Below are 12363 nucleotides of genomic sequence, written 5' to 3'. Positions count from 1 at the left end.
TATCACAATCGCAGGGTGTGACTGCAGATCAAGCTTTAGTCTACCTAGTTTGGCCCCTGGATTCGTGAAGCCATGGCAATGAAAGCTTCAGCATGGCCTATACAAGACTGAAGTGGCTTCACTGCTGTGGGACCCAAACTAGCTAGCTTGGGTGTGGCTGCCTGAGTTGCAATCACACCTGTGACTGCAGTATAGGCATACCCTTTGGCCCTAAGTCCTCTTTCAATGGGACGTAGGCTACCATGGCCCAGATTCTCAAAGGGATTTAGGCGTCTAACTCCTGTTCATTACATGGTTTTGAGAATTTTACCCAGGTTGTAGTATACCCCCATTCTGGGACATAACGGCCTGCCCATATACAGGACCAAAAACCAGACAAAGGGCCAGATTCTTGGCTGGTGTGAATCAGTGTCACTCCATTGAAGATACTGAGCCAGGTTCAGTGAAGCCAATGGACTTATGCCAATTTACACGGAGTGAGGTTCTGGTCCACGGCGATAACTCATGAAAATAGAGAATGAACGTGAGGTAGAGACAATTCCAGAAAAACTCACTCTGGACTCATCTACACGAGAAGGTCGCACCGGTATAACTTGAGGTATGAACTGAAACCAGTAGAATGACACTGGCGTAAAAGACTCTGTGGACACTCTTATTTTGGTACAAGAGAGGCCTTTTCCCAGTTTAGTTTAACCTGTTCCTGATTGACCTGAGCTAAACCAAAATAAACCACCCCTATACTGAAGTAAATGCCCACACAACCTTTTGCACTGGTTTATATTGGTTTAAAAAGAGATTTATGTTATACTGTCTCATGCCGACAAGCCTTGAGTCGACGTATATATTGTAGATCTTACAACGCTCACACTACTTATACTCAGTAGACATCCTCATTCTGACATTTCTCTCCCCCTTGTAAGTGGTTCCCCTCTTATATACAGTCCTGAATCTTCTAAGTCTACATGGCATGCTTATCCAAACAAACACTCCCCCTCCAAAGTTGTATAAAGTAAAATAATCCCCCCCAAACAAGAGCGACACCCATTCTACATGCACGCTGGGTTCAATCCAGTAGTAATTATCATATGCCACACTTCCTCAGTGCCTTCCACTCGAAGGTCTCAAAGCACTTAACAAATGATTACAAACTTAGCATCAAACACCCCCATGAGGTTGGCGGGGCATTGCCCCTCCCCACACTGCCCCCTCCCTTCGTTTTACAGGGGAGGAAGTGGAGGAATACAGAGTTTACCAGACTTGCCCTAGGTCACACAGTGAGCCTGTCTAGACCCATCCAGCCATGTTCTCCTCCTGGCTCCATCATCACAAGATCAGACTTTGTGGCAGAGCCATGAATAAAATGTAGGCCTCCTGATTCTTCCGACAGTTTTTTCCCTGTTATGAAGAGAAACCATCTTCAGCTCCTTTAATATCCCCTGCTCACTGGCCTATGAAGCATCATGTTCGTAACAGACATTGCTGCAAATTGAGAGACTTTTTTGTGTCCCTAACTTGAGGGCTAAATCTCCTCTCCAAATTGCACAGGAGAATCTCTTCCAGCCTATTCCCCACTCCATGCATGTGCCTGAGTTACACATAAGAACCACCTTTGGAGAACTGTGCTCTGCAAAGCTAAGAGGGGAGTTTAGAACTATGCTCGCAGGATCAAATCTGGATTCAAACTTCCGGCATTGAAGTCAATAGAAATTTTGCCTGAGTAAGGACTTCCGGAATGGCCCACGTTACAATTATTATTTCTAACATTCTAACAATACTCTTGGCACATTACAAAATAAAGATACAGTCCCTGTACCCAGAAGGACTTATACTGTTAGAATCAATTTTGTCTCCTAATCACCCTGGCATTTCACTAAGTAACCTGGACACAAGGACAGGACCTTCCGCAAAGGTGCAGAACTGCTGGTTTGGGTTGGGAGGGTTGTCTCCTCCGCTGTTGGTGGCGAGTTGTTCAAACAAGGGTTTAACCCAACCACATGTCGGTCTCCTCGGACACCGTGTATTTTAATAAACTGTTGGGTTTTAGCACTCTCTTAATGTGTCAGATGTTAATCCACTTATGAAAATGTCTTTGTTAACGGAATCCCACTGCTCTAGAACTTGGAAATAAGAAAGTCGGCCATATATGGTACTCAAGAAAGGGGCTAATTAAATTGGTACATATGTGTAAAAGGAAACCTCCTGCTGCAGCCAGAAATACTGCCTTTCCCATCCATAAAAATCAGGTGAAGCAGAATTCATAACTGCCGTGAAAGACTAGGATGTCCATTGCATTATAGTTTAGCCTGCTTTACTGCTTACGACCCTTAAGCCACACCACCAGAGTCTTGGTCATTATTAATTATTATTATTATTAATTATTGTCATGCTCTGAGGCTCTGGTTGGAATCAGGGGCCTGTCGTGCTAGTTGCTGCACCAACACAAAGGAAGACACAACCCCAGAGAGTTCACGACCGACATACATTAGGTACATTTAAGAATCTCTCTTGCAAAAAGCAATGCTGGGATAAAAGCAGAGGATCTGAGCTGAGAGGCCAGTAACGCTTTCTGATCCGATCCCTCAGTCCTGCAATGGTATGGGGAGCTCACGGACATGAGAACAAGGATGGTATCAGTCCCCTTCTATTGCAATGCTACAGTCACTTGAGGTTCAAGCTCTGCACCTTGATGATGCTGATGTATTCTTTGCATTGTGGTAGCAACACGGGGCCATAAGCAGGGATTGGGACCCCACTGTGGTAGGCACTGTACATGCACAAAACAAAAAAGCCCCCCTCCTCTGGCCATGGAGCTCCCTGATGGCAGTAGAGCCAGTGCGGGGTCTGTTATGCAAAAGATTAGACCCCCTCTCCCCAGATCAATAGGAAAGCGGTTTGTGATACATCACCCCGCTGAGAGGATGAACAACATGGGTTAAAAATAATTATTATTATGATGTGGCAGCCAGATGGGTGCTTCACAGAACACACACACAAGACAGGTCCCTGCCTTGAAAAGCATAAAAATCTACATGATAATAAATAAATGCCACAGTTGCAGGGAGGGGAGGTTGGGCGGGGGGGTCTCAGGCTTTGCCCTTGGAAGGGGGAGGAGTTGGGGGACAACCTCAACTCTATGCAACTTTCTCAGCTGGAGGGAAAGGACCTTCCCCCTGGGGGCACAGAGCTCGTTGGTTGGGGACCCTCTAAGGACTCCATCCCACAGAGACATCGAGGGAGAGATGGACAAGAGCTATTCTGTATTGGAGTCCCTGCTGCCAGCCTCTCTGCAGCCCTGTGCAAGTACCAAGTTAATTATTCTTATACCAGCCTTGACAAAAGGGCATATCCTAGTCCAAGCCATTGAGGGGAACCCGTAACGGCCCTTGGAAACTTCTCCCATCACCGACAGTAGCTATTTTAATCTAATCTATATTTTCCCTACTGTAGCTTCAGCCAGTCACCTTTCTTCTGTCTCTAATGACAGAGAGGAATTGTGTCCTACCTTTAACATCCCTTTGCAAAGTTCCAGACACCTTCTTTTCTCCAGGCTGGATCTTCCCAGCTCTTGGCCCTAAAACCTGGGACTTGGGAGACCCTGCTCCACCACAGACTTCCAGTGTGACTTTGGGCAAGTCTTTTAGCCTCTCTGTGACTCAGTTCCCCCAGTGGGGATAATAGCACTGCCCTGCCTCCCACCGGTGCTCTGAGGATAAATGCATGAAAGACTGTGAGGGGGCTACATCTGTACCTAAAGGTCGTTTAACATTGTAACTTTCTATTCTGAGTGCATTTGTGAAGAAATTTTTTTTTGTCAGCCATTGATGAAAACAAAAGACAAAGGGGAACATTTACCTAGAAAAGAGGGTTTTTTCTTTCTTTCCCCCAGCTTAAGGTCTAAGCCGATCTGTCTACACATAACACATACTTTCTGCACTGTGCAGTTTTGCCGGGATCCTTGAGCTACTGCCTTCACTCCATTCACAGCACACCTAGTCATTCAATATCATGCAAGTGGAAGGTCTGAAGATCATTTTTCAGGTCTCTTCCTCCTCTAGACTCTTAGTCACATTGTTCCCCTGACCGGGGTCACTGACCCGAACAAAGAGTTATTTGCTAAACCAACATTGATAGGACTTCACTGAGCAGTGGGGGCAGGAAGCTGCTGGAGAGAATGCTTGGTATTTATTCACCTGAGGGATCTTTTCCTCCCTGAAATAAACAAAGTCTATCTTAGCCTGGCCATAATTTCAGGCACTTACGTGGATCTTATTCATTTTTCTCAGCTGGTAAATCTGATACATCATTCAGCTTCGTCAATGAAGATACCAGATGTTCAGCTAGGAAGATATTTAATGGTGATTTTATTTTGAGCACGCAAACCGGGCATCTTCAAAGAAGCACTGATACAACATTCTTGCAAGGTTTTGACATCTCAGCCTTATTAAAACTATCCTCATTAGAACGCTCCCTCAATTTACTACTTGGAGTCATTGGCCACCTTGCAGGGCACTGAGTTACGAGAGCATACGAATGCGAACGGCTAGTTTAATAAAATCTTTTTGGACTTTCGGAGCAAAAGTGACCCAAATGCTTGCAGAGTTTTTGCACTTTTGAAAGGCAATTCACTAAAACTAAATCAGAATGCATACACTTATGCTAGGAATTTTATCAAAGGTCATAAAGAGATCCACTGTTTGGGCAGGAATAGATCACATTAATGTAATTTAAAAAAACCCAAAGAATTAAGAAAGATATTGCCAAGATGACAGATTTTGGTCTCTCCACAGTTTTATATCAGTGAAACTCCACTGGCTTTAGTGGAGTTACCCCTAATTTAAACCATAGTGAGATCAGAATCAAGCCCCAAACTTTCCAGAGCTGAAGATTTAGCTCAACATTAATACTACAGATAAAACAGATTATATTAAAATGGATCATTGCACAGAACAACACAATGTAATACTCGTATTGTTACATGCATATATCTATATTAAAGATGCACCAAACCCCGAGAACTACTTCCCAAACCTTTCCCCAACATGATAAAAGCCCCAGCTAATGTGGTTTTGCAAAACAAAGGCCAACTCTGGTTTTGCTTCTCTTGTGTCTCATATTATATATACATATATAGAAAGTGGCTGCCATTAAAAGAATAAAAGCTGTGCACAAGGTTATCGGCACTGACTGCAGTTTCCAACTAGACTTGGCATAACAAATAACTAACAAGCACCTGGCATCTGTTTGAAATGCCAACTATCTAATGGTGCTTGACAATTGTAATTATCCATTCCTTCAAAAGAAAGACATTCATTTTCTGCAGGTCTCATTTTGCAGGACAATCAGAACATACAATGGGCTTTTTTCTCCTTTGCTGTCCATTCCTTGTCCCCTAAAAAGAAGGATAGCAGCAACACTGGTTGTTCAACAGAGATGATCCTTGCAACTAGCTGCCTTCTACAATAGAGCATCCCAGCAGCAGCACTTATTGAACCTCAGGACTGAGAACCACTTAGAGGATTTAGATGCCCAATTTCCATTAATTTTAATGGGAACTGGATGTCCAAATTCCTTAGAATGCATTGAAAAGCTCAGCCCACCGCTCTAAATTGTCCCTCTAAGACCAACATCCTATTCTAGATGCAATTTGCCTCTTCTATCCCACTTCCAGAACACTGTGATGCAGCAACGGGCTACAAAATGGAAGGCTCTCTCTCTCTAGCAAGCATGTGGGCTTACTGCTAAACTCCTTGTGTTATATTTTTTGGGGTCAGCTGTGCCACATTTTTAAGGCTCAGTATCCCTACGTTTGTAGGCTGGAAGGGACAGCGACACCAGTCAAAAACACCTTTCTTACCCCCTCAGACATGAAGGAGCTGTGTTTGCTACCAAAAAGTTTATTTTCAGCAAGCACATCAGATTCCAAGATGCCACACTGTCTTGCTAATCAATTTCTCTCACACTTGCAAACAGAAACAATGCTGTCGCGTTTTACCGGCCCCTAGATCAGTTAAAAAATGGCTTTTGTAAGCAAGAAACAAAGCCCAGGAACACCAAGGTTTTTAAGACTGGAAAAAGAATGGAAATAGCATGTGGAATAGTTCTTACCTGGAATGGTTTGCATTCTTTGCCCCGTTAAACGTACACCACACCAAACAAAAACCACCCCAAACTTCCTCCTTTATCCACTCAGTCTTGTTAAACTCCACAGCTTAATGAGCAGATTATAGAGAATATAAAGCACTTTCCTCTCTCTTCAGCTCTCATGACGTGAAGTTACCAAATCCACCGAGATGCCTGTACAAGAGGTGAGCGAACTGGTGTGTGTGAGAGAGAGTGAATGAGGTGGGGGGGAAATGAGAGAGAGGTGGGAGGATGGGAACAGCGGCATAGGTTTTGATATAATCTCTACAACTTCAGAAATGCTGCACATATTTATTCCAAGCACGGACAGAGCCCTATGCCTCTTTACTCAGGCAAAATTCCCCACAGAAGTCAATGGGAGTTCTGCCAAAGTATGAGTTGAACTGCTGAACAGGCCCTATTTTAGCTGGTTTAAATCCTAAATGTTTTGGATTCTCCATGTGCCTCGTGCTTTACTGTTCCTTCATATTGCATCATACGCACGCTGGGCCTCATCTTCAGATACTGACATCCATCCATCAGGAATATTGGATTGGATTTATTTCCTTCAAGGTAAGGTAAGGTAAATTGAGGGCTTTATGCAGGGTTAGAGTGCTCCACTAAGTGCTTTGGAGACTGTTTCAAATACACAATTGCGAACGCTTGCTTTGTAAATGCTGCATTATTCAGAAACAACTTGCAACAACTACAAAGAACTGTACTCCCCATAACTAGCCACAGTCAGAAACCTTTACCATTTCCAGCACCTTTTATTGGAGACCGTCAAATAGAAGACAAGCCTGCGCTGTTGATCCTACAGGTTTGCTATCATTTAGCTTTAATGCACAGCCTCTATATGTAAGTCACATTGAATAACTAACTGGGACACTATGCTTTGCCAAGTGAAAGAAAACAAAGTTTAAGTATAAGGAATTACAGGCATGATTTCCAGACTGGTACTCTGGTTTTACAAGTGCACTTTTGCCAGGGAATTGCTGGAATGCTTTGCCAGTGAAAAGCATGAATGAATCGCAAGCAGAATCTATGGTGAGTACAAAATTGTGCTCTGAAAGAGAGGATTCTAAAGCAAATCCCTATATCAGGTCACTTTTTGTGATCCAGCTCCTACAGCAGTTTGGTTTAGTGCACTCTTAAATGAGCAAAAAGAAGAGAACATCTATATTGGGGCTAAAACGAAGATTGACAGCTATTTTGCTATGTAAAATGTTAATCTTTGCTAAGGAGCTTTAAAAACTAGACTGGACAAGGCTCTAGGGAATAAACTGTAGGGAACAATCCTACTCTGGTGAAGAAATAGACTAGATGTGACCCAATAGGGTCTTTCCTGTCTCTAACAACTATGATTACATGACACCTTGAAATATATTAGAGCAACGCATATATTTTCTGCTAAATTCTGGTCATTCTGCTAACTCACCCTCCCATTCACCACCCCACCCCCGCCCCTGCCGGTCTTCTCTGTTCACCTGTCATGTCCTGTCTGACGTCTAATCTGTGAGCTCCCTGGGACAGGGACGGTCTTTTTTGTTATTTTCTATGTACTGCATAGCACAATGGGGCCCTGACCCTCAGCTAGGGTTCTTAGACGCTACTGCAATTGGAATAATAAACTAGGAGAAATAATACCTACTTCTTTTATAGTGCTTTTCATCAGTAGATCTCAAAGCACTTTATAAATATTGCAATTAAGTCAGGATGGAAAAAATGCAAAAAGTAAAGCCAGAAAATGGTCAGCAAAAAGGCACTGCATTCAGTCATAATTCAATGACCAGAAATATGGGCTATTAACTCTATTGTTTAGTAAGAAGTAGGAAATAACATTAATTACTTACAGCACAATAACACTTTGAAAACACAGCACTGAAATGACCTTGCTGCATTACATACGGACTCTTTCAAAGGCTAACATATCACATCTGCTCTGGTTACAAAGGAAAAGGTGTGTTTTCAAATTGCTGGTGTCATGGGACTTGAAAAATTAAGGCTATCTTCTTCTTGTTTTTGGTACCATTTAGAATAGCGAAGAAGAGACCATAATTGTACCTACAGGCTGCAAATGCTACTTTCTTTACCATGTTTTATCAGCAGAGAACAAACCCAGGACCTTCAACACTAAAACCAAGGGCGGTTACCATTTGAACTAGAGGAGTACCACATTTGCTATTAACAGTAATAGGCTCTTGTACGCGGACCAGCCACTACAGGAAACACACTACATGTCACACAAAATACAAAATAAACCAGTGGGTAGGTTTCATAAACATGCAGGATGGAGCGAAATTTATTTGGTGTGGCCAGTACACAGGGCATAGCTATGAGTGGTCAGATGAAATTATGCTCAATGTAAGGAGAAAAGCTTTCTGACAATGAGATCTATTAAGCTGTGCATTTCCTGAGGAAAATGGTGGAAGTCCTATTTTTTGGGGTGGGTGGGGGGCGGTTTGTAAAATTAGACTGGACAAAACAGTCCAAACATCTCTAACAATTATATTGCATGGAGAATGGGTCCATCAATGGCTATTAGCCAAGCTAGTCAAGGACGCAACCCCATGCTCTGAGTGTCCCTAAGCCAGAACACTGGGCTAGATGGACCATTGGTCTGACCCAGTGTGGCCGTTCTTATGTTCCAATTCTACAGTCAGAACATACCTGACAAATTTGCTGATGCTGCACAAAGCAGAACTGAATCCAGGTCACTCTTCCTAAACTGCATGGGCTGAAAGAGATCCCGGCAACAAGACTTGTGCTTCAGCAGCCCTGAGCTGCCTGAACAGACCCTTTGTGGCCAGTGCAACCACCTATAATTTAGAGAAGCCTTTAGGCCATTCTTAAGCAGTCAAGTACCAAATCAGCCCCTGGCAGCTGTGGGAATTAGGGGAGTACAAAGCCAGCTCTGGCACAAAAGGCTATGTCAGCTTGAGCACTACAGAGGACTAAACTTGAGTGAATAATGGTTTTTTGGGTCTGGGTCTGAATTGAATAATAATAATAATAATAAAAAAAATATCTGACCCAAAATGAAACTTTCAAAAGTTTTTGTCCAGTTGAAAAGCTGAAAAAAATTAATTTTCAACGGAATGAAATGTTTCTATACCTCTAAATGATTTCCCCCCCAGTGTTTTGATTCATTTAGAGTCAACCAAAATGTTTTCGGTCAACTTCAAATGATTTTGTTTTCCAATTTTTCATTTCGATTTGGCAGTTTCAGGTGTTTTTCACCTTTTTTTTTTTTTTTAAATTGGCCAAATTTGGAATTGAATTCAAGCCCTGTTTTTTTAAATGAAAAACACAATTTGTTGAAAAAAATGATGCAAGCATTATAGAGGACCGTGCAGACCACCTCAGGAAATCTGATCTAGCGAGAGCCTAATTCCTTTTCTTGATTGCAGGGTATAGCACAACTAGGACTTACTCGTCCTGCTGGCGTTGTCGTTCCCATTGTCATAGCTTGCTTGCCCTCCTTCATCGGTATCTGATCGGTCCTGGCGCTCGTAGAGCCTTTCATTCTCACTGGTTTTATCCCGGCTGGAGGTGGATCTCCGTCTGCGCCTTTTCCTCCTGTAGCCCCGTGGCATTGGCACCCCGATGTAAATGGAATGGTAGTCTGCAATGGAGAAAAAAGAAACCCACCAAGGAACTTTCCATGCAGAAGCAGGGCTCTGGGTGTACAAACCTCACAACTTTTCACTTGTGGATAAAAGCCAGTTCTTTCATATGCTCTCCCCACCCCATTTGGCCTGAAACACCAAACATTACTATCATGCTAACAAAGATGTCTAGCTACTCCCAAACCCATCGATGCTATGGAGTCCACAAATAGGCAAGCCCATGGGTTCTGCATCTCATCAGCACCCCTAGAAGCACCATAACATGCATCCCCACTGATACATCGGGGTGCAAGACTATGCCAAACCATGTTTCACCTCCACAAAGGATGTTTTTCCTTATTTAGATGGAAACATGACAAATTTTATCCATTTCGCCTTGAATTTTGGCATCACTTCTCTATTCCATTACTCCAAGGAATATTACCCTGCAACATAGTCTTCAGACCAACTGAACAGCCCTATTCTGAGACGTGCTGAGGTGCTACAGCTTCCACAGACTTCAACAGGAGTTGTGGGTGCTCAACACCTCTCAGGATCGGGCGTCAGCTGTCTAGTACGAAGTCTAAGGCAGTGGTTTCTCAACCTTCTCAAACTGTCCACCTCTTAGTCAAAGTCAAAAACGTTCATGTCCCCCTTACATTTAATATAAAAGAGTAAAAAAAGGTATCTAGGATAACAATAAGTCTTATTTGTGTATGTGCTTTGAGAAGTTGATAGAGAATACTTGACTTTGAAGAGTAATGGTGTGTGAGGAGTGAGATTTTCTTTTCTTCCAAACAAATACGTTTTTCAATGCCTCGCAACCCCTTTGGTTGTCATGACCCATGAGCTGAGAAACATTGGTCTAGTGGATAGACAGGGCATTAGACTAGGACTCAGGATATCTGGGTTCAATTCACAGCTCAGCCACAGAGTCCCTGTGTGCCCATGAACATGTTACTTAGAGCTGTCTGGGGCCTTAGTTCTTCATCTATAAATGGAGATAGCACTTCCCTATCTCCCAGGAGGGTTTGGGCGAACGAATCCATTAAGGATTGTGACATACTGCAGTGATGAGGGCCATATAAGTAGGTAGGTAGGTAGATCAATCGATCACTGAAGTCAATGAGAGTTTTGCCATTGGACTTCATGGGAGCAGAATCAGCCTCCCAAGGCAAATTGTGGAACACCTGGAATTTCTCTTACCTTCATCATCATCATATCTCTTCCTGGAGTTGCTGAGACCTCTTTCACTCAATTCATCAGCCTCATCCATCATGACTGAACCACGAGAGGAGAGAGCTGAGGGATTAAAGGGGGGCGGGAAAGAAAGAAAAATAATTAGAACATGACCTTTAAGAAAAAATATTTTCATTTTAGATCAATAAGAGATTCTCCAGAGAGAGGCATCTGGCTCCACATCAGTGGTAAGAGACTATTATTAAAATTGTCATCTTTTTGGGGCAGGGGCCATCCTTTAGTTTTGTGTTTGTACAGTGCCTGGCACAGTGGGGCCCGGTCCTTTTTCTAGATGCTCCTGCAATATAAATAAATAATAAATCAATACTGACGAAGGCTGGAGTTTCTCGCCGATCCCCTGAGGTGGTTCTGCCAGATCTGGGCTAAGACACATTGCTGGGGAGCAGTGTGGAGGACGTTGCTTAATAAATGTTATTTGTGTTACAGTAGTGCCTACAGACCCCAACAGAGATGGCGACCATTGTGCTATGCACGGTACAATCAGCTGGTGAGAGACAGTCCTTGCCCCAAGAACTTACAGCCTAAATAGACAAAACAGGCAAAGCATTGGAGAGAAGAAGATCTGAAGACATTGTTTCATTCTGTGTTTGTACAGGGCCTAGCAAAATGGGCGGCTGGTACATGATTGGGGCTCCTAGCTTCTACTGCAATATGCATAAATAATTACAAGGGAAATATTTAATGAACAAGAGGCCTAAATTCACAGAGGTGATTGGGTTTTTAATATTATTTTTGTAAGGGAACTAGCTAGCTTAGGAGGTTTGTAATGAGATACAGAAGCTATCCGAGCTGTAGGTACCTGATCCAACTGCCATTAAAGTCAAAGGAAAGGCTTCCCTTTTTATTACTCCTTATTATTTGTATTCCTGTAGCATGTAGGGGCTCTATCATGGACCTGAACCTCACTGTGCTAGGTGCTGTACAAACACAGAATAAAAAAACCCGGTCCTTTTGATTCTCCTTGTGGCTGCACCAGGCCATATATCACCAAGTTCAAATGTGACTCATTGCAATGGGTGATTAGGTAGCAATGGCTTTTGACGTTTGTCTGATGACTTGGGCAACATGAGGTTCTCAGCTCAGTTCCTAGCATCTACATCACAACCACCGATCCTAACTGGCTGTCTCAACAGAAAGGCCAAGAACTAGACAGGCCGTGGAGACTGAACTACCCACTCACTCCTAGAAACAGACAGACACATATATGGCAATTTCCTGCCATATCTTTGGGAGAACTCATTGTGGGCCTGGGACCGTATGAAATTCCATTGGAGACGGTGACCACAGCCCTCCAGGAATGAAGAACAGTGGCTGGAGGCGGAGGGATGATTAGGCAAATTCACTCAGGTTTTAATATGTCCGTAGGGGCACCACC

The 12363-nt window shown here is 43.2% G+C and overlaps 1 protein-coding gene across 1 annotated transcript in view; it reads right to left on the bottom strand.

Moving 5' to 3' along the window:
- SLC4A5 (solute carrier family 4 member 5) overlaps positions 1-12363 on the bottom strand; it is a 125929-nt gene that overhangs the window by 101351 nt on the left and 12215 nt on the right. The window contains exons 2-3 of the mRNA XM_054018141.1: positions 10935-11030; positions 9554-9745 (exon numbers count right to left, since the gene is read on the bottom strand). Of these exons, the coding sequence (XP_053874116.1) occupies positions 9554-9745; positions 10935-11007 (265 nt within the window). The 5' untranslated portion in view covers positions 11008-11030. The remainder of the gene's footprint in view (positions 1-9553; positions 9746-10934; positions 11031-12363) is intronic.

The sequence above is a fragment of the Malaclemys terrapin genome, chromosome 2 (genome assembly GCF_027887155.1).
Source record: "Malaclemys terrapin pileata isolate rMalTer1 chromosome 2, rMalTer1.hap1, whole genome shotgun sequence".
NCBI lineage: Eukaryota > Metazoa > Chordata > Testudines > Emydidae > Malaclemys > Malaclemys terrapin.
Note: the sequence above shows the minus strand (reverse complement) of the source record. Positions and strands in the feature narration are given on the sequence as shown.